At 36.2% G+C, this 22,377-nt stretch overlaps 1 protein-coding gene across 3 annotated transcripts in view; it reads right to left on the minus strand.

The window, feature by feature from the left end:
* The window catches only part of TMEM260 (transmembrane protein 260), a 65,264-nt gene that overhangs the window by 23,601 nt on the left and 19,286 nt on the right, over positions 1-22,377 (minus strand). The window contains exons 4-8 of one of the 3 annotated variants that reach the window (XM_028112073.2): positions 18,545-18,722; positions 17,258-17,371; positions 5,708-5,887; positions 4,173-4,213; positions 1,014-1,097 (exon numbers count right to left, since the gene is read on the minus strand). In XM_028112073.2, coding sequence (XP_027967874.1) covers positions 1,014-1,097; positions 4,173-4,213; positions 5,708-5,887; positions 17,258-17,371; positions 18,545-18,722 — 597 coding nt within the window. Of the gene's footprint in view, positions 1-1,013; positions 1,112-4,172; positions 4,214-5,707; positions 5,888-17,257; positions 17,372-18,544; positions 18,723-22,377 lie in introns of all 3 variants that reach the window. The other 2 variants (XM_028112141.2, XM_028112208.2) reach the window with 2 other exon arrangements.

Raw genomic sequence — 22,377 nt, forward strand, 5'->3', positions numbered from 1 at the left:
AACAGAATGAGCACAGATGTGAGTATAATCCTCAAGAAAAATTAATTTGATAATATATATCAAAAGCCTTAAAAATAATCACACTCAGGGTGCCTGCGTGGCTCAGTCAGTTAAGCAACTGCCTTTGGTTCAGGTCATGATCCCAGGGTCCTGGGATCGAGCCCCGTATGGGGCTCCCTGCTCAGTGGGAGTCTGCTTCTCCCTCTCCCTCTACTCGTCCCCTCTCCCCCTGCTTGTGCTCTCTCTTTCTCTCTCAAATAAATAAAATCTTTAAAAAAATAATCACACTCATTGACCCAGTAATTTGACATGTAGGCATAAATCTTTAAGCAAAACGAGAAATGTGGATAAAGATTAATCCATAAAAATGCTTTAATATTATTTATAATAGAAGTGGAAGCAATCTGAAGATTCCCAAACAGAAAAACACTTCACTTAATTCTCCTAGGTCAGAGAATGGAATTTTATACAGACATTTAAATGACCTTCAGTCTTTTTATGATAAGGGTGCATGCTCATAATATAATGTTAAGTGTCAAGGAAACAGAACTATAAATGTGTGTACATATATAAATTTACATAAAACACTCAGATTAGAGGGTAAATGGACAAAAAATAATTAATGGAGGTTAAGAGTGCTATATTTTTTAGGTTTTCTTTTATCATCAGAGGTAACTTCTTCCAAGGAATTCAAATAGTTGTTTACTTCTTTTGCAATGCAATAATGAGTAGCTATGGGCACAGTTAGGGATCAAAACAGAAGTTTAAGACATCAAATGACTTGCTTACTTAGATTGTAATATACTGCTCAATCTTCCAAAATCATTAATTTATTATAAGGAAAAAAAAAACCTAGGAAGAAAGCAATACACATTTGCTGTAACAGAAGTGATTAGAGTCATTAATTTGGAATATAAAATAATACTGGCAATGTTCTCCAATGGCATATTAAAAATATGAATTGAATTAATGAATATGGGAAAAAGAATAGGAAAAGAAATTATATTACTCACTTTCTTGCTAAACATATATTTGCCCAAACTGCGAGGGCTTGAATGTTGAGTGAGAGTTGGGTCCTCATACTTGTTACTTGAGAACTGTAAAAGACAATCTAACTCATCATGGGTAGAAAACAAACTTGGTTAGATCCAAATACAACATTCTTTGTAAAATACATCTGATTATGCACTGAGTAGTTTTAATGGCTGGAGGCAGATGTTAAAATTATTTTGTCTTCTTTTATTTTTATTTATTTATTTATTTGACAGAGAAAGACACAGCGAGAGGGAACACAAGCAGGGGGAGTGGGAGAGGGAGAAGCAGGCTTCCTGCAGAGCAGGGAGCCTGACGCGGGGCTCGATCCCAGGACCCTGGGATCATGACCTGAGCCGAAGGCAGATGCTTAACGACTGAGCCACCTAGGCACCCCTATTCTGTCTTCTTTTAAATTTGGGAGAAAAAGTACCATAAGAAAGAGTTAAACAGTTCTAAGATGTTTTCCAATTGTAATATTTGGTTACCAATTTATATTATTTGGGATAGGATCAGAGCAAGTAATTCTTCTGTATTTGTAATGCTGGTATGCTGTATTGATAATATTTTGGATCCCCCAATTGGTTTGGTAAGAAGTCATGTGAAATGAGTTTTTGAACTTCTGTCAGTAGTGTAGACATGGCCTCCTGTGATTTAGCAATTGAAAACAAAATCAATGTGGGGCGCCTGGGTGGCTTAGCTGGTTGAGAATTCATCTCTTGATTTCGGCTTAGGTCATGATCTCGGGGTTGTGGGATCGAGCCTTCTGGGGACTCTCTCTCTCCCTCTCCCTCTACCCGTCTTCCCCAGTGTGCGAGTGGGTATGTGCTCTCTCTCTCTCTCTCTCTCTCAAAAAAAGGGGTTCCTTGTTTTCTATATTATTTGGTTCAAAAATGTTTAAGCCATCTCTGAGAAATGTATTTTTTTCCTATAATTAAACTAAATTCTTCCATTAACTAATAAGCATTTCCCAAGTGTTATCTGAGTTCTGAAATAGCTCTAGCAGTCACCAATTTTTAAAAAAAGAAATGACTCTATACAACCTCTCGAAGAACTTTCTTCTCCCTGCTGGCAATTTTACTGGAGAAAATGTGATGCCATAATTATGGAAACCACACAATGTGTATTTTACTAATGGAGACTCATCTACTATGAGAAGATATTCTTACTCATTTTCAAATACACTTGAAAAATTGATTCCAGCATGATGCCCATTTCAAACCATTCTTCAAAAGGAATGAAGTCAGTTTCCAAATTAATTCTTGGAGATCTGTTGCTTAAATGTAAGCTCTAAAACATGGTCAGTGCCTAGGGTTAGATTCAATAATTTCCTTGTACAGGATTGCAATTTAGAGATATGCATGGGGAAAGAATTTAATTTGCTTGACTGGAAAAGGAGAGATGATTAGGTCCCATCATTTTGAAGGATTTTCTAGTAAGTTAATTTTAAGTTGCTTTTCTCAACACTCCTGTCCTCCTGAAACAATTAAAGACTAGAAATTCTCTCACTCAGTCAGAGGGTGCTAGGATTATGCCTCCATTCTACATTATGATTTGGTTCGAACAAATAGTGTGGGTGTGAGTGGTCATCACTTTTGTTAAGTCTTTTTTCTAGGCATATCACCTAACTGCTATTACTTCAATATAAAGGAGGCTTTTATGTTCCCCAATAGATGAGTTTTATGTGCAACTTATAACTGAGAACTCTTGAGAGTTCTTTGGAGTTCATGTGGGATTTGTTAAGGCAAAATATACTGCCAATGTCAAATGTGATCACAACCCTATAAGGTAGGTTGAAAAGAACAGGCAGTGAGTCTTCTGGCCTGGAGCAAAGCGGAATAAAATAAAAGCCCACAGACATTGGTAAAGCTGTCGTTGTAACTGAGCTTCTTGATACTTTTTCCCAACCAAAAAGAAAAAGGAGCCACAAAAGTTTCAGTCAGACATTAAAAAAAAAAAAAAAATCAGTTGTGAGAACCAACAAAAGGTTACATAAGAATAATTGGTGGCAGGAAAATGTTTTCAAGATACAGTAAAAAATGAAAACCAGTGGGCTAATAAAAAAGTCTGCATATTATGATCCCATTTTTCAAAACAAAAATATAAAAAACATTGAAAGATACAGACAGAAATGTTAATGGATTAACAATAGTGGTTATCTCTACACATTAGAATTATAGTAATTTTAATTTTCTTGTTTTTGCTTACCTGGATTTTCTAAATTTTCTATAATGATTATGAATCACATTTAGGGAGCAGGGGAAAGGGACATTGAAAAGAAAAGAAGGAAGGATGGAAGGAAGCAAACAAGCTAGCAAATTAACAAGACAGAAACTGTGAGAACCTATGAACTGCCTCATGTACAGAGTTGAAATATTCTCCCCATATTTTAAAAACGGTTTTCAAATAGTCCTGGGAATCCTAAATGAATAATTAGTTAGGAGATCACTTTAGTATTATAGAAGACTATTCTTCCATAATTTTATACTGAAAATATTATAAAAATAGTAGAGGGTTGGTATGGATATTTTTCAAGTTGTCTTAATCTGTGTGGGTTTTAAAGCAAATATTAACCCATTTTTCAAAGAACCCTAGTAGGTAATATAGATGAAATATATTTGCTTAACCGGCTCTAAAAAGGTTGGATATTAGAAATATTTAAGTCAAAAATAGAGCTTAAGAACAGCCTAAAGAAAAAGTCTTAAGACACATTAAATAAATGAAGCTCTAAAGAATTTAAGAACAGAGAGCTCAATCCTAAAAAGAAAAGAATCGAATCGCTAAATGCAATGTTCTAAAATGTCTCTGAAAAAAAGAGTCGAAACCAGAACAAAGGATAAATGATGTATAAAGCAACACTGCATTGGGTCATTTTGTATCCAAATGGAAGTGGAAACGTTCTAGTTTGACAGTCTACTAACTCACTGTTGTATTTATCCCTCACTCTCAGCTTTCTCTTCCTGAAGGAAATGCTAGAATGTTTTGATAGTCCACACAAACACCTAGTGACCATACCCGTGAGAGCCACTTCTCAGACACACTGCTTCACAAAGAAAAAATCCCAGAAGCCCCCCAAATCACTTAGTCTAGGAACTGATAGAGAATTCACTTAAAACCAGTTTCAAATATTTCATACTCACAGCAAAATTTTAGACATACTGGATCCTGTTTCAGATTTGGCCTAAACATAAAAGAGAGAAGTTTATTTGTGTAAGCCTTCAACTGCAGCTGTGTTAGGCTATTGCATTTTAACTATCCTGATTTAGAATATACATGTTTTAAGTAGACAATGCAACATCTCTCTTCATTCAGTCTTTGCTTCAGAGCCTTACTGAATTTTTGAAGAGAAGTCAGTGGAAATTAAACACAGACATCCCAGAGGAAGAAGTGCAGAAATAATGATGGGCTAAAAATCAGTTAAACTAGTTCCAGCAGGAACGATTAACACATTGATGAATTAACAGACTTTACACTTTTGTTGTAGACTGTTTTTAAGGCACTTTGATTAGAGCTCATTACCACATGTTAGTCTATAATTTCACAATTATGTGTGAATTACACAAATTTCAAATCTGGAGTGGCCCTCAAGCATTATTGTAACGGAATAACCAATGTAAGTAAGCCAGAGTATAAGCTGAAAGTATCAAACTCTCTAATTCAAAAAGTAATTAATAATTATCCTTTCATTAAGCTAGTTTATTATGAAATATCTCCTACAAACAACACATATAATGTATATTTAAGGGATAAAGAGTTTTTAAAAATCTATAGAGCTGCCATTCACTTAAGAACAGAACTGCATGAATACCATAAAGTATCTCACAAAGCATTCACAGACCTCCCTTTTCTCACCCCCAGTGATAACTATTACCTTGAATTCTGTGTTAATTACTCCCCTACTTTCTAAAAATATATAGTTCTTCTTTTATATGTACCTTGAGCAATAGATTGTTTACTTTTTGCATGGTTTAGAATTTTGTATCAATGGTGTCATATAATACATAGTCTTCAGAGATTTGCCTTCTTGCATAAGACACAAAAAGCACAAACCATGAGAGAAAAATCCAATACAACTGTTCTTTATTAAGGTAAAAAAAAAAATTTTGTCCTTTTATTTTTCAGATAACCTTTACTCTAACCACATTCAGTGTTTTTTCCCTAATTTATGTTTCAGGGAAAACAAGGCCTTTTGAACTTAAAAAAAACACTTCTAGTGAAATTTTATCTTATAAAGTACTTACACATACGTATTACACTAAAGACTATCATGAACACTATTTGTCAAATATGAAAAAAGAAAGTGTTTTGGTCAAGGTAAATTAAAAATTTTGAGTTTTTTTTTCTTTTGATTCTTCAATCTTTTCCAAATATTTAAAATCACAGACCAAGGGACGAAAGTGATACCCAATACTAAGAAGAATGAAGTGTTTTAAATGCTGGCAAAAGAGTCTTTTTAATGTTTGTTATCCTGAAAAACATACTTGGGATATACAACATTATGATGTCAGGTTAAGTGATTCCACGTTTATAAGGAGCAAGTTTGTTACACAGATAATGGAAATGAAAATTCTATGTACTGTCATTGATAGACATTATTTTTTTTCAGTCAAGGCCCAGGCAAAACACTGAAGTTTCACCACTTCCTTCCTTAAAAGGGCTTTAAATATAAATTTACCAGACTGAATGTTCCATATTCTTCCCTGAGCAAATGCGTCAAAAATCCTAGAAACGTTGTCTGGTCTCCCCAGGTCCAACGGGCTTGATTGAGGTAGGATGAGATAGGAAGGTAGACGTAAGGCAATAAACCAGCAGAGAAGTACAGACTCAACTTCAACAGAGAGCCCAGGGAGAGTTCCTGCACCAAAGCATATTGTATTGTGTAACAATGTTTATTTTTAGTCCATTCATCCTGGAACTTCAAGAACACATCAAGAAAAACATCAAAATGTTTACTCAGAGCTGATCTCTCAGTTTCTACTAAGTCACCACAGAATACTATGTTAAACCTTCTGAGTACTGTGGATTACTAGAAAACTGCATCAGCCTGAACTCCTTTGCATGGCAGGTGAAATCTGAGTGAAGCAAATAATATTAGGGGCAACTCTGGAGTATCATTGTTTATATTTAAAACCATGTCATGACATGCAGCATTACATGGCTGGGATAACACACGTGGGAGTGACTGTTTGGCTGATTTTGAATATACCCCAAATACTGTTCCAGTACAATTCCCTTCATCACCATCACCAGGAGCAGACTTCAACTATATTCTCTATTATGATTACACACTGACAATATGATACTTTGCCCAAGGGTTTTGGATATTTCATGCAAATATGTGTCACAAATGAAGCTAGCTTTTAAATAACCTCCCAGTTCATCCAAATGCTCTTTTTCCTCAATGTACATATAGGAAGGAGTACTGATAGAAATTTGTTCTGTATAACAATGTTGCCTCATAAGAGTGTATTTCTCATCTGCGCATAACTTTTTTTTTTAAGATTTGTTTATTTATTTGAGAGAGAGAGAGCAAGGAGGAGGCAAAGAGGGAGAGGGACAAGCAGAATCCCTGCTGAGTGCAGAGCCTGACACAGGGATCAATCACACGACCCTGAGATCATGACCTGAGCTGAAATCAAGAGCTGGATGCTTAATCGAGCCACCCAGACACCCCCTCATCTGCACATTTCTAAAATAAAGGACAATGTTGACAAAGTCTTATAAAGATTACACCCAAAAGAATTCTGGTATACTAAAAGATTCAAATAGTGGTTGCTTTAGTAGTTGGGAAAGGGGGTCTCTTCCAAATATCATAATTGGTAATTGCCAACTTTTCCTTTACAAAAAAGGAAAATTCATATGCGACAATGACTACAAGAACCAAGGTTCACATTCACCAGAAGGAGAACAAGCAGTTGACTTATATTAGCATTTTCAAATAAACACTCTTAATTGAAAATAGAGTGTTTTTACTAGAGTACTGATTTCATTTGATATTTCTAAAGTGGTAATGAGATGCATAAAAATAATGGCATGAAAAGAGTATAAGAAATAACTAATTGAGCAACATGCCTTTGCTATTCTTAAAAGTAGTTTTAAATAAAGCAAATGTTTATATTTTGACAGTTTCTGCCTGTTATAAAGTTCAAGTTAGAGTGGCACGATGCAACTGCCGGAGAATTTTCCTTTTGTGTGAGAAATCAACAAGGAGACAATTATGTGAGAGTTTTTTCAGAGAGTGCAAGAAAGTGGCTCTGAGTCCTAGCTGTACGTACATTAGAATCACCTGCAGAGCTTTTTGAAAATATCAATGTCTGGGCCTCACCCTAGACCAATTAAATCAGAATTATTTTGGAGTGGGGTCAGCATAAATATACATACCTATATACAAATATATGTATATATATACACATGCATTCACAAATGCACACACATACACATACTTTTTAAAAGCTTCCCAGATCATCTGAGTAGCCAGGGTTGCAACCAACTGACTCAGGACTTCTTACTCTGCCTCAACTCATCTGACCAGTGAGATCCAACTACTCTGTCACTTCATTGGTAGGCCTTATTTTCTAGCCTCTGCTATTTAACTAGAGAAAATGAAATGTCCTTTGAGGAGTCATACTTCCCCAAATTGCATCATTCATCAGTAGCTGACCTAAGTACAGAATAAACAGGCTCTCAGACCAGGCTCCTACCTTGTCCACTCTGAGTCCTGCATGTTTTATAAAAAGCATATGGCTCTTCTTTCAATTAACTAACACAAAATATTTACTTTTTAAGTTCTTGTCAGTCAATGCACCTCTCTATTATCTGAATGAAACTTCTCTGATGTCAGAAGCCTGTCCAGGAGTAAGGTCATCAAGATGGCAACATAGATCATTCCTGACTTCAGTCTTCCTTACCAGAAGACCAGCTAGCAACTATCTACAGACGAGATATCACTGTGAAGAATCCCAGAATTCAGGGGTGAGGATAAAGCCCACCTTGGACCATACAGACTGAGAAGACCCACATTAGAAATAAGAAGGAGCACTCTGACTGCATCACTCCTCCCCCGTGCCAGCCCAGCTCTGCACTAACAGAGCTCCCCTGGGGTGACAGTTTTTCCAGTGGGAAAAGAGACTCCAGGGTGGACAACCAGCTCCCCCAGCATGGCAGGACACTTCCCAGGAGGCTCATTCGGTTCTCATCTCTTGAGAGGTGGGAGGAAGGGGTCGGCTCAACCACTGGGGATCACGCAGGAGAAGGGAAGCAGGGCTTTCGGCAACCAGTGCTCAGATCTGGAGGACTGTGTTCTTGCTCGCAGCTGTGCCCAAGCGGAGATCCCAGCCAGCTATCCTGCCCATCTGTTGAGCTGAGCCGGTAGCTGATCCCACCCTAAACTAATTCTGATTTACTTGATCTGGGGCATACTTTAACATAATAAAGTCCACATAAGACGAGTCCATAGCTAACATCATACTCAATAGCGAAAGACTGAAAGCTTTTCCTCCAAGATCAGGAATCAGACAAGAGTGCCTACTTGGTATTACCAACTCCTGTTCAACACAGTCCTGGAAATCCTAGTCAGAGTATTCAGGCAAGAAAAATAAATAAAAGGCATCCAAATATGAAAAGAAGAAGTAAAACTGTCTCTATTTGCAGATGACACGATCTTATATAGAGAAAATCCTAGACTCTACCAAAAAACTGTTAGACTAATAAATGAATTCAGTAAAGTCGCAGGGTGTAGAAACACAACTAATTAATGCACAAAATTAGTTGTGTTTCTACACACTAACAATAAACTATAAACTGTCTGGAAAAAAAAACAGAAAATGATCTCATTTATATTAGCATCAAAAACAATAAAACACCTAGCAATAAATTTAACCAAGGAGGTGAAAAATCTGTACACTGGAAACTACAAAGCATTGATGAAAGAAATTGAAGAAGAAACAAATAAATGGAAAGATACCCCTTGTTCACAAATTGGAAGAATTAATATTTTTTAAGTGTCTGTATCACACAAAGCCATCTATAGATTCAATGAAACCCCTATCAAGATTCCAATGGCATTTTTTTTAAGGATTTATTTCTTATTCATTTTGAGAGAGTGAGAATGAGAGAGAGAGCGAGTACATGAGAGGGGGGAGGGTCAGAGGGAGAAGCAGACTCCCCGCTGAGCAGGGAGCCCAATGCGGGACTCGATCCCGGGACTCCAGGATCATGACCTGAGCCGAAGGCAGTCACCTAACCAACTGAGCCACCCAGGTGCCCTCCAATGGCATTTTTAACAGAAATAGAAAAACAAATCCTAAAATTGATATGGAACCACAAAAGACCCCCAAACAGCCAAAATAATCTTGCAGAAGAGGAATGAAGCTGGAGGCATCACACTTCCTAATTTCAAACTACATTATGAAGCTGTCATAATTAGGAGTTCAAGGTGGTGAGGTAGGAAGATTCTGAACTCACCTCCTCCACAGACACAACAAATCTACAAAGACCTAAAAACTATCTGAACAAGTGCCTCCATAACAAAGAATAAAAGGGCCACATGAAAATGTGTGGGAGAAACAGAGACATGGTCTCACCGAAAACCCCAACCTAGTGCTGCAACCCACAGTTAGGAGGGATCTCATAAATATAGGACTTCTTCCTGAGGAGCAAGGGGTTTGTGCCCCCATGTAAGGCACCCCAAGCTTTGGGTCCTGCACCAGAGAGATGATCCCCCACCAAATGTATGGTTTTGAAAGCCAATAGGTCAAATGTTCAGGAAAATTATAGGGCTGTAGGGGACAGAGACTCTGCTCTTAAGGACTTACAGACAGACTCACTCGCCCCAGAACCTGGTACAGAAGCAGCAGCCTGGAAAGTGCTAGACCATAAGTGAAGAAGATTCATTTGCTAATCTTAAAATGTCTGCTGTAAGGGGAGAAGCCTGGTAGAACTCTCTCTGGGGACAGAGATGCTGGAGGGTGCCACTTCTGGCATTCTTCCTCTATCTTGCTAGTGCCAGTGAGTGTGCCCACTCCTGTGTACCACTCCATTGCAGCTCTGTCAAAGCCAGCCAGGCAAATGCCCAACCTCACATACCACTCCACCACAGCTCCACCAAAGTCAGCCAGGGTGCACAGCCCACAAAGAGGATGCCCCTTAAGTGCCTGGATCTGGTGGTCAAGGAGAATTGCATTTTGGGGTCCTATGGGTCTAAAACAACTGGAAAGACAGTTCTTGGCAGGTTACCATCCCCAAGGGACTGCACTGACAATAGACTGAAACAACACCCCCTGGTCTTCCCGTGAAAAAACTTCAGCTTGAAGGGTAGGTTTCAGGTTTACCACACATCTAAAGGCTAGAGAAGTGCTCTCCGGGAACACAGGCTGACGGATACCATCTTGGAACTCTCACCTGGCCTCACCACAGCTTGTTGGCACCTCCCAGAAACAAACTTGTACACTCATCTGGAACCCTGAATTTGCAACAATCCCTAAAGGGAGACCCCCCCCCCACCCAGATCACTTGGTCTGGAGGCTAGTACGGTCTATGATTGCAGTCTCCCAGGACTGTATCTATTTGCATACCTTAAAGATGCTGACTGAGGGGCTAGTTTCCAATCAGTGTAAAATTAGGTGCTGATGAGATCCCTCCCTCTGGAACACTCACAAGTCTTGACACAATAACTAGAACCTACCAAGAGAAACTCAGGCTGCTTAGACAATCATAAAGGTTTGAGAGACAGCCAAGAGCTACAGCAAAGTAGCTGTAGCTACTTTGATGTGAGGTTCATCTCCTACACAGGGCCACTCCTCCAAGACTGGGAGAGACAGCTATTTTGCCTAATACACAGAAACAACCACAGAGAGTCAAGCAAAATGAGGAGACAGAGGAGTATATTTCAAATGAAAGAACAAGATAAAACCCTGGAAAAAAATCTTAATGAAACAGAGATAAGTAATTTGCCTGACAAAGAGTTAAAAGTAATGGTCATAAAGATGCTCACCATACTTGGGAGAAGAATGGATGAACACAGTGAGAAGTTCAACAAAGACACAGAAAATGTAAGACAGTACCAAACACACAGAACTGAAGAATACAATAATTGAACTGAAAAATACACTATAGGAGTTCAACAGCAGACTAGATGAAGCAGATAGAATCAATGAGCTAAATAAAACACAGGGCAATGGCACTCACCCAAACCAAGCAGCAAAAAGAAAAAAATTTAAAAACTGAAGATAGCTTAAGCGATTTATGGCACAATATCAAGCAGAATAACATGTATATTATAGGAGTCCCAGAAAGGGAAGAGGGAATGGGGCAGAACGCTTATTTCAAGAAATAATTGCCAAAAGCTTCCCTTACCTGGGAAAAGAAACAGACAACCAGATCCAAGAAGCCCAGAATTCCAAAGAAGATGAGGCCAAAGAGACCCACACCAAGACACATAATTAAAATGTCAAAAGTTAAGGATAAAGAGAGAAATTAAAAGCAAGAGAAAAAACAACTTGTTACACACAAGGAAATCCCCATAAGGCTATCAGTAGATTTCTCAGCAGAAACTTTGCAGGTCAGAAGAGAATGGCATGATACATTCAAAGTGCTGAAAGAAAAAACTCCCAAACAAGAATACTACCTGTCAAAGTTATCACTCAGAGAGATAAAGAGCTTTCCAGATAAACAAAAGCTAAAGGAGTTCACAGACACTAAACTAGCCTTATAAGAAATGTTAAAATAATTTCTTTAAGCTAAAAGGAAAGGGCATTAATTAGTAATAAGAAAGAAATATTTTAAAAATATCTCTGGTAAAGGTAAATATGTAGTAGTGGTTTAATCACTTAAAAGCTAGTATGAAGGTTAAAAGATAAAAGTGGTAAAAATAACTACAAATACAGTAATTAGTTAAGGGATACACAAAATAAAAAGATGTAAAATATGACATCAATAAACCACAGGGCAAGAGGAATAAAAATACAGTTTTAGAATGCATTCAAACATAACTTGTTACCAACTTAAAATAGCTTGTTATATATATACAGGCTGTTATATACGAGCCTTATGGTAACCATAAAGCAAAACCCATAGTAGACAAAAGATAATGAGAAAGGAATCTAAGTGTAACACCACAGAGAGTCATCAAACCACAAGGTAAGAAACCAAGAGAAGAAAGGAACAGAGAGGAATTACAAAACAGTATGAAAATGAAAAATGAAAATGAAAAACAATTAATAAAATGGCAATAAGTACATACCTATCAATTTCTTTAAATGTAAATGGGCCAAATTCTCCAATCAAAAGGCAGAAAGTGGCTGAATGGATAAAGAAACAAGACCGACCCATCTATCTGCTGCCTGTAAGTGAGTGAGTAAGAGACTCACTTCATATATAAGTACACACGTGGACTGAAAATGAAGGATGGAAAAAGATGTTTCAAGCAAATGGAAACCAAAAGAAAGCAGGGGTAACTATACTGACATCAGACAAAACAGATTTAAAACAAAGACTATAGTAAAAGACAAAGATGGGCATTATATAATGATAAAGAGGTCAATCCAGCAGAAGATATAACATTTGTCAATATTTATGTACCCAATGGAGAAACACCTAAATACATAAAGCTAACACCAACAGACCTAAAGAGAGAAAATGACGGGAATAAAATAATACTAGGGGACTTTAATACCTCACTTATATCAATGGAACAATGGACTTTAATACCTCACTTATATCAATGGATATTGATTTTTTGTCCCAGCCAGACAGAAAATAATAAGGAAACATCAAACTTAAACAACATATTAGATGCAAAAATGGATATATATAGAACATTCCATCCCAAAACAGCAGAATACACTTTCTTCTCAAGTACACATGGAACATTCTCCAGGAAAGATCATATGTTAGGCCACAAAACATGTCTCAGTAAATTAAAGACTAAAATCATATCAAGAATCTTTTCTGAACACAATATGAAACTAGGAATCAATTACAAGAGGAAAACTGCAAGAATCACAAATATGTGAAGATAAAACAACATACTACTGAACAACCAATGGGTCAATGAAGACATCAAAGAAGAAATTAAAAAATACCTTGAGACAAATGAAAATGGAAATACAACACACCAAAAAAAGAAAATAAATACAACACACCAAAATCTATTGGATGCAGCAAAAGCAGTTCTAAGAGAAAAATTCATAGAGATAGTTAAGAAGAAAAATCTCAGATTAACAATCTAACGTTACACCTAAAGGAACTAGGAAAATATGAACAGATGGAGCCCCAAATTAGTAGAAAAAAGGAAATAATAAAGATCAGAGTGAAAAGAAATGAAGTAGAAACTGAAAAGACAATAGAAAAGACCAATGAAACTATGAGCTGATTCTTTGAAAAGATTAACAAAATTGACAAACCTTTAGCTAAACTAAGAAAAAAAGAGGGCACAAATAAATAAAATCAGAAATTAAAGAGAAGTTACAATTGATACCAAAGAAATCCAAAGGATCATAACAGACTACTATAAACAATTATACACCAACAAATTGAACAATTTAGAAGAAATGGATAAATTCCTAAAAACATACAATCTTCCAAGAGTGAATCATGAAGAAATAGAATATCTGAATAGATTGATTACTAGTAAGGAGATGGAATCAGTAACTTAAAAATTCCCAACAAAAGTCCTAGACCAGACAGCTTCACTGGTGAATCCTACCAAACATTTAAAGATTTAATATCCATCCTCCTTATACCCTTCCCAAAAACTGAAGAATAGGAAATGCTTCCAGACATGTTTTATGAAGCCAACATTACCCTGATATCAAAACCAGAGAAGGACACCAAACAAATTAAAAAAATTATAGGCCATATCAGATATCCCTGATGAACATACATGCAAAAATCCTCAAAAAATATTAATAAACTGAATTTGACATTACATTATATGGATTATACACCATGATCAAGAGGGGTTTATTCCAGGGATGCAAGGATGGTTCAACATCTGCAAATCAATCAACATGATATACCACATTAACATAATGAAAGATAAAAATCATATGATCATCTCAATAGATACAGAATAAGCATTTACAAAATTCTTTCATGATAAAAACTCTCAACAAAGCAGGTATATGGCCACTGAAAGGCCATATATGACAAGCCCACAGCTAACATCATACTCGACAGTGAGAAGATAAAAGCTTTCCCTCTCAGTAATATGACCAGGATGCCCACTCTCACTGCTCTTAGCCAGAGCAATCAGGCAGGAAAAAATATAACAAGCATACAACTGGAAAGGAAGAAGTGAAACTGTCACTATTTGTAAGTGACATGATTTTATATAATGAAAACCCTAAAGACTCCACCAAAAAACTGTTGGAACTCTTAACTGAGTCCAGTAAAGTTGCAGGGTAGACAATCAATATAAAAAAATCTGCTGCCTTTTTTATACACTAACAATGAACTATCAGAGAGAAATTAAACCAATTCTGTTTACAAGTGCATCAAAAAGAATAAAATACCTACAAATAAATTTAACCAAGGAGGTGAAAGACTTATACACTGAAAACTATAAGATGCTGATTAAAGAAATTGAAGAAGATATAAATAAATGGAAAAATATTCCATGTTCATGGACTGGAAGAATTAATATTGTTAAAACAGCTAAAGCAATCTATAGATTCAATGCAATCTCTAACAAAATTCCACTGTCATTTTAGAGATAGAACAAACAATCCATTTGAATGAAACCACAAAAGATCCCAAATAGCCCAAGCCGTTTTGAAAAAGAACAACAAAGCTGCAGGCATCATGCTCCCTGATTTCAAACTATCCTACAAAGCTATAGCATTCAAAACAGTATGGTATTGGCATAAAAACAGATACATAAATCAATGGAACAAAGTAGAGAGTCCAGGAATAAACCCATGCATATATGGTTAATTAATTTATGGCAAAGAGGCAAAACTATTCAAGGGGAAAAGGCCAATAAATGGTGTTAGGAAAACTGGACAGTCACATGCAAAAGAAAGAAAATGGACCACTATCTTACACCATATATAAAAATTAACTCAAAATGGATTAAAGACTTGATTGTAAGACCTGAAACCATAAAACTCCTAAGAGATAACATAGAAAACAGATATACATACATAAGTACTATGGAGTATTATTCAGCCACAAAAAGAAAAAGATCCTGCCATTTGCAACAACATGGATAAAACTTGAGGGTATTACGCTAAATGAAATGAGTCAGATAAAGACATATACCTATAGTGGGGTCTAAAAAAAAACTGAACTCACAGAAACAGAGAGTTGACTGGTGATCACTAGAGGCAGGGAGTAGGGAGTGAGGGAAATGGGTCAAGGTGGTCTAAGTGTGCAAACTTCCAGTTATAATATGAATAAGTTCTGGGGAAGGTAATGTACAGTATGGGGACTATGTACTGTAGCTTATATTTGAAAGATGCTAAGAAAGTAGATCTTAAAAAGTTTTCAAGACACAGAACTGTAACTACGTGAGGTGATAGATATGTTAACTAACCTCATTGTGGCAATCATTTTATAATATATCCATATATCAAATCATCATGTTGTACACCTTAAACTTACACAATGTTATATGTCAACTGTATCTCAATAAGCTGGAAAAAAAAGAGAAAGAAATGAAGACTGGATTAAAAAAAAAAATGCCTGGCTAAGGTAACTGATAGCAGGATGTTAATGCATCCCCATCTATGCATCCATCAATTCACAAGAAAAATATCTGGGCCTCTTCAGGTTTGTAATCTATAGAAAAGTCTTCACTGAATTTATGTTTTTTATGTTCTATCTCCTTTATTTAAAATAAAAAATATTTTATTATTTTATATAATAAAAGACCAGATAAAGAACCTTCTGTATATTCTATAAAACCACTATTAGACATGACCTGTTACACTGTTTAATATTCCTCATAAAAGGTTGGACATGACTGACTTAGCAGAATTCAGTTCCAAGAAAAAGTTGATCTTCCTTTGATTGTTATTTCCATTTTTTTAACACATAATATAATCTCCACGTTATACTTTTTCCTTTGTTGCCAGAAGCTAAAAACAAAAAATATATTCAAGTACAGTAAATACAATAGTTACCTAAAGTTTTGTTATAATTTCCCTATTTCTGTATAATAATTTTACTGAACATGTATTTTCTAATATAATCCTGACTAGAGCAACAAATAATGAAATGATAAATAAATAAATGTAGCTGAGGTATAATTAACAAACAAACAATAAATTCAGTAAAATGACTCTAGTACTGGCTTTGTATTTAGATTGTTTCAACCTCTAGGAGGAGGGCTGACAAAATAAAGGGCTTCGATCTTTCCAAAACCTCATGTCTAACTCAGCTTCCTGCCTTCTTCAGTCCATCTCACAAGGCCTTACACAGCATTGTAATTTTCTTACATTGCTTTACACCGCCATTTAAATCAATAATCATTTTTCCTTTGAGGGAAAGGGAAAACTAAAATAAATCATTTTTAATTCTAGAGACATCTGTTCTGAGAAAACAGGTTGTTATTTTCCAGAGATGTTACTTGGTTCACAGTGATGCTGTCTGTTCTGTCGGGAGAGCTGAATCTCTAGCACCTAGAGCAGCACCTGCATAGCGCAGGCCCTCAACAAACAGCTGGATGAATGAATAAACTATTATTAATACACTATCCTTTGTTTTAGGGCATATAATAAAACAATCAAGGAAATCTGTTATTTCATTTTAACTCCTTTTTAGCCTATTATTATCAAGGTGCTGCTCAGAATCAGTAAGAAAATTATGAATCAGACCAGATGCCACTGCAATCAATACTGTATAATTTTGGGGGCGCCTGGGTGGCTCAGTCGTTGAGCGTCTGCCTTTGGCCTCAGGTCATGATCCCAAGGGTCCTGGGATCAAGGCCTGCATCAGGCTCCCTGCTTGGTGGGAAGCCTGCTTCTCCCTCTCCCACTCCCCCTGCTTGTGTGCCCTCTCTCGCTGTGTCTCTCTATGTCAAATAAATAAATAAAATCTTAAAGAAAAAATACTGTATAATTTTTGTAAATCCTATTTTTGTTTTCAATGTTGTTAGAGCCTCGGGTCATTTACACTTTATATAAAACTAAAAAAAAAATGAAAGCCCCATGTTTTATGCCATAAATGTTGTATCGGGCCTTACTAAAACATTATGAATTTTCATTAAAAACACCCAAAAACCTACCTTCTCTTTTAAAAGTCGAAAGAGAATCCATGGTATTATGCACAAAACATAGAGTACTATTGTATGCTGATTACATAAACTAAGGCCACAGCAGAAAGCACCAATTTTAGCTATCTGAAAAAAAAGAAAATAACCTAAGTTAAAAATTTACCTAAAAACTCTTAAGTAAGCACAATAGTAAAAAGTTACTCTTTATATGAGAACCAAGCATTTGTACCATAGGTCAGGCTAAAGTCAACCTCTTAGACACAGGCTTGCTTCCACAGACACTAATATTTAGCAACATTACTTTTTTTTTATAATATTGTCCATTCTCATCACATCACTGAAGTCTGACCTGAAATGACTGCCTTCAAACTAAGTTTTAGAAAGTCCTGCATGATAACTAGGTAAGTCCTACTAGTAATAAGATATTGTGTAATTCTTATTAAAGTCTGTAACTAAAACTCAGGCATTCTTTCCATTTTACTTTTTCTCCTATTAAATTAAATACATAAAATAGAACACTTTTTATTTAAAAACGAGGTTAGGGGTGCTGTTTTTGCTCTTTTGAACATGTGCAATTTTCATAATCAGAAAAAAGTTTACTTTAGACAAAAAATGAACTCTAATAGCAGCACAGATCTGTTTATAGGCACCACTGATAAACCATGGTATTCTTCTGTTTGTATATTCTTTAACAACAAAAGGCTACCTTTACTAAAATGGTTTGGTACTTCCCAATGTGTAGACTGTAAGCTCTTAGAAGACAGGGTTCACATTTCAAATGATCTTGATATTAGTGTTTGCCTTATAAATTCACTGGAAACTCTTCCGAACTACTACGTTTATACATTTGATACTCTTAGTTTAAAAAAAAGTACAAATTTGGTCTTTTTTTCAATTAGAGAGTAAGTCAATGTACCACAATGGTATATAATTTAAGGTGGTCAATCTAGAGCTTGGCATCTAACGATCACACTCAAACACACATACACATACACACACACATGCACGATGGTGGAATTAACCAACAAGCCCATCTTTCCCATAGGACTCAGAGGGGATTTCAATCCTCTCATTCTCCAAAAAACTTTTGAACTCTGGGAGAAAAAAAAAAAGCTCCATGGTTTATAAAGCCTATCATGGTTCACAGTAAAAGAACTCAGAATATTTTCTCTCTCAACGCGCCTAAATTACCTCAACAGTAATCAGGACAGATAAACAGCATCCAAAGGTAAAAAGAAATACAGCATCTGTCTAAAAATTAAAACAAAAAGTGATTTCACTTTGATCAAAATAGGTTACCTTTGATCTTTCTTTTGCAGTTGCTGCCTCCTCAAAATGTACAGTAAGAGCCATAAGCAGCCCCACAAACAGATTGTTTAAGCTAAAAACCTCTGCTGCAATGGACCACTGCCATGTTAGACGAGAAAATGAAAACACCCCCGCAGCAAGGATTCCTCCAGCATGTGAGCCAGAAAGCCTGCAAATACAGATAACATGAAATCTTCTTTCCCAACAAAAAGAACCGACTTTCTTTTCCTTTTTATAAACTGTAGCAGCAGAAATTATGAGTCACCCAGCACTATCCCAACACATTATATGGCTAATACATTACTTCGTATAATAATTTCTTCCAACAGATTTTAATCAGGAAGTCCATATGTTAACTTATTAACAAACAAAGGAACAAACCTCCTCAGTCTCTTATGGACTGAATGAGGTTTAGTTCTCAGATGGAACCTCTAGGATTCAAGCCAATTCAGAAAGCCTGAAGAGATAGTAGCTAGAGAGATAACAAACCTGTGTCACTTCTCTTGCTCTATCCACAAATTAGAATGATGGTCTGGTTGAGATGGAAATATGTTGAATTGTAAGAATTAATGAAATGGTAAAATATCTGTTCAGGAACACTCATTCTCACTTCTCATGGAACGTTTGGGCCTAGGCACTTCCCACACGATCACACCAAAGTTTATCTCCCAACATATGGCAAATATGTCTTTGTCACAGTATCTGGTGATTTTAAGATCTTGAAAGCTGAGTTCTTAGTTTCTAGTGATTCCTTCTTTATACAAAGTTGAAGTTGAAAACAATGTATTTCTTTAAAGAGAGGGATGGGAATGTGAGCTTCAATAGCACAAAAAGAATCAAATGCCACACTTGGAAACAAATTTCTCAACCCCAACGCCAGCGAGAGCCAGACATTTCACATCAATCAGGAATCTGGATCTCAATTTCAAGATTTGATCTGAGACTAGTAATGTGGTGGACAGAGCATATGAAAGCAAAACAACTTCCTATTTCCCCATAAATCTAAAATGATGAAAAAACTATTACCAAATATCTCTAACAAGTGTTATGATTCAGCAAGCATTACCGTGTCTAATAGTTAATGATAGTATATGGCCCTAGATCATCACTGTTCAACTAAACTATATTGTTTTGGAGAAAAAGCTGTGGAGTCATTCTATGGCTTTTAATCAAGCATCACAGAAAAAAAAAAGTTAAAATAAAATTTTGATATCACCGAACTTCTTTTGGAGTTCTTCTTTGCAATGTATTTCTTTTCTTTCCCTTATAAAAATCATCAGTTTTCTATTTCTTTCAGAGTTCCCCGTTCTCTCAGTGACCCTGATTCATCACATTGAGGGCATTTCTTCCCTCTAAATTACTTTCCAAATTCCTTTCTACTTGTATTCCTACTACCTTAGACTCAATTAAGCTTCCTAAGTGGTCTTCTGTTTTCCAAACCATTCTGCAATATAACATCACATTAAACTTCTGAAAACATACTCTTTATGAATACCTAGCCCCCTACTTTAAGGACTCTTCCCTGCCTGTGGGAAATATTCTAAGTGAGCCAGGCTGGAATTGAAGCTCCTAATAAACGGTACCAAGGCACTAATCACCAACATTATCATCTCCACCAACCAGTTAGGTTCCCCAAAATTCCCTGATAAGACATGCCCATTCCCAGCACCATACCTTTGCTCATGCTGTACCCATGAACCCAACGTGTTCTTGGATTCCTTCTACTTATTCAAACTCTACTCTTTTCTCAAATTTCTCTTCAATTCCCAGGTTCTAGCTCATCTTAGAACATGTATAGCATGTAGTTGCCTCTAATAATTACTTTGACTTTGTTTTTGAAAGGTGAACTGGAGTTAAGCTTCATTTATATTGGAAGTCTTTCGCCCGAAGCACAGAAAGGAAACTTCGTGAATGAGAGAATGAATTAATCTTAAATAATGGGTAACATTTTTAAAGGAATTTCTATGTTTTGTCTGTCAATATTTACTTTGGAAAGTCAGCATAAGATACAGGATTCCTTCCTCTACTTAAAACATAAATTAGAGGGGCGCCTGGGTGGCTCAGTTGGTTAAGTGACTGCCTTCGGCTCAGGTCTTGATGCCAGGGTCCTGGGATCGAGCCCCGCATCGGGCTCTCTGCTTGGCGGGAAGCCTGCTTCTCCCTCTCCCACTCCCCCTCCTTGTGTTCTCTCTCTCGCTGTCTCTCTCTCTCTCCCTCTGTCAATTAAATAAATAAAATAAACCACATAAATTAGCTTCCTTGGAAAAATGGCCAATTCCAGGTCTTGGGCAGGTCAAGTACAAAATGAATCTGAAATATCTTGTACTAGAAAGTAAAGAAGGATTCAAAAGAGGATATGACAAAAGGACAAAGAGCCAGCTTAAAGGGGTCAAGTCAGAGATAATGTGAACATCAATAATTACAGTAATAGATTATTACCCAATGAATAAATAATCTATGAATCTACAGTGATATAAATAAATAGGGGAAGAGAAAATCCCCAGAAAGTCAACAATAACTGTGGAAGAAATGATGGAGTTTGGCAGCTAATATCATAATAATGGATACCAAAATTAGTGAGTAAAAGTTTTACAGAAATATGTACGTAGTCTAAAGATATCTCCCTATAAACAGATTAATTACAGAGGGAAAAATGGTAACTTTACAGGGGTAAACCCAGCAGACACAATCTTAACCACATGATCAAAGTTAAAGCCCAGTAATGAGACAAACCTCATATGCATTCTGATCTATTCCAATGAAAAGAACAGAGCATCATTTCTACGGTATTCTTGCCAAAATGTATTACCTGAACCCGCAAACTCAAATTGAAGAACATTCTACAAAGTAACTGGCTGATAGAGATCAAAGAAAATGTCAAGGTCTTGAAAGACAAAGACAAAGAGCAAAATGAGTCCATATGAAAGAGGCTAAAGGGATATAATAGAGTAAAATTCATGATCTCGAATTTCCTTCTGCTAAATAGGATATTACTGGAACAATTGGCAAAATCTGAATCACCTCCATAGATAACAATGTTGTATCAGTGATAATTTCCTTACTTTGAGAACTGCACTGTGGATATGTAAGAGAATGTGCTTGTTTTTAAGAAACACACCTTGAAGCATTTAAGGGTAAAAGGATAGCATCCATGCAGCTTACTCTTAAATGGTTAAAAACAATACAATACAATACATATTGTTTGTGGCTAATGATATCAAGCATCTTTTCAAGTGTTTATTGGCTATTTGTAGGTCTTCCTTGGAGAAGTTTATTCAGATCCATTGCCCATTTAAAAATTAGGTTGTCCTCTGTATTATTGTAGAGTTCTTCTCAACTTCCTTTTAATACATTTCTTTCCTGCTAAACACTGCCAGAGTCCATTGCTTGCACCCAAGAGCCCTGACTGAAACACACTGCCTTCCCTTTTTGTTATTCCTATTAAGGTTTCAAGGCAAACTGTGTGAGCAAATTCTGAAAATAAATGCTGAAGAGGTCATAGCTTTGTGAAAAACAGAAGAGAGGGCAGTATGTTTAAGAACAAAAGTTATGTGTGCATCCATACATAGGATATGTAGAATAGAAAACTTTTTGGAGGCCTCATCATTTTACTTTTCAGTTTGGGGTTTATGTAGTGCTGTATATAAGCTAAGCTTGTATGAATTTCATTGATTTCAGCAGCCTTTACTAAACTATGAATGTCCATTGAAACACACATATTTTAACATAGTTTTTAAGTTTGCTTTATGCTAAGATTCAGAATCAATTAACATTTACTGACCATGTAATATGTATCGACTCGTAGACTAAGAGAAAGAAAGAAA

The sequence above is a fragment of the Eumetopias jubatus genome, unplaced genomic scaffold (assembly GCF_037043125.1).
Source record: "Eumetopias jubatus isolate StellerSeaLion01/CBP00866 unplaced genomic scaffold, mEumJub1_p1.0 scaffold_7, whole genome shotgun sequence".
NCBI classification, from domain to species: Eukaryota; Metazoa; Chordata; class Mammalia; order Carnivora; family Otariidae; genus Eumetopias; species Eumetopias jubatus.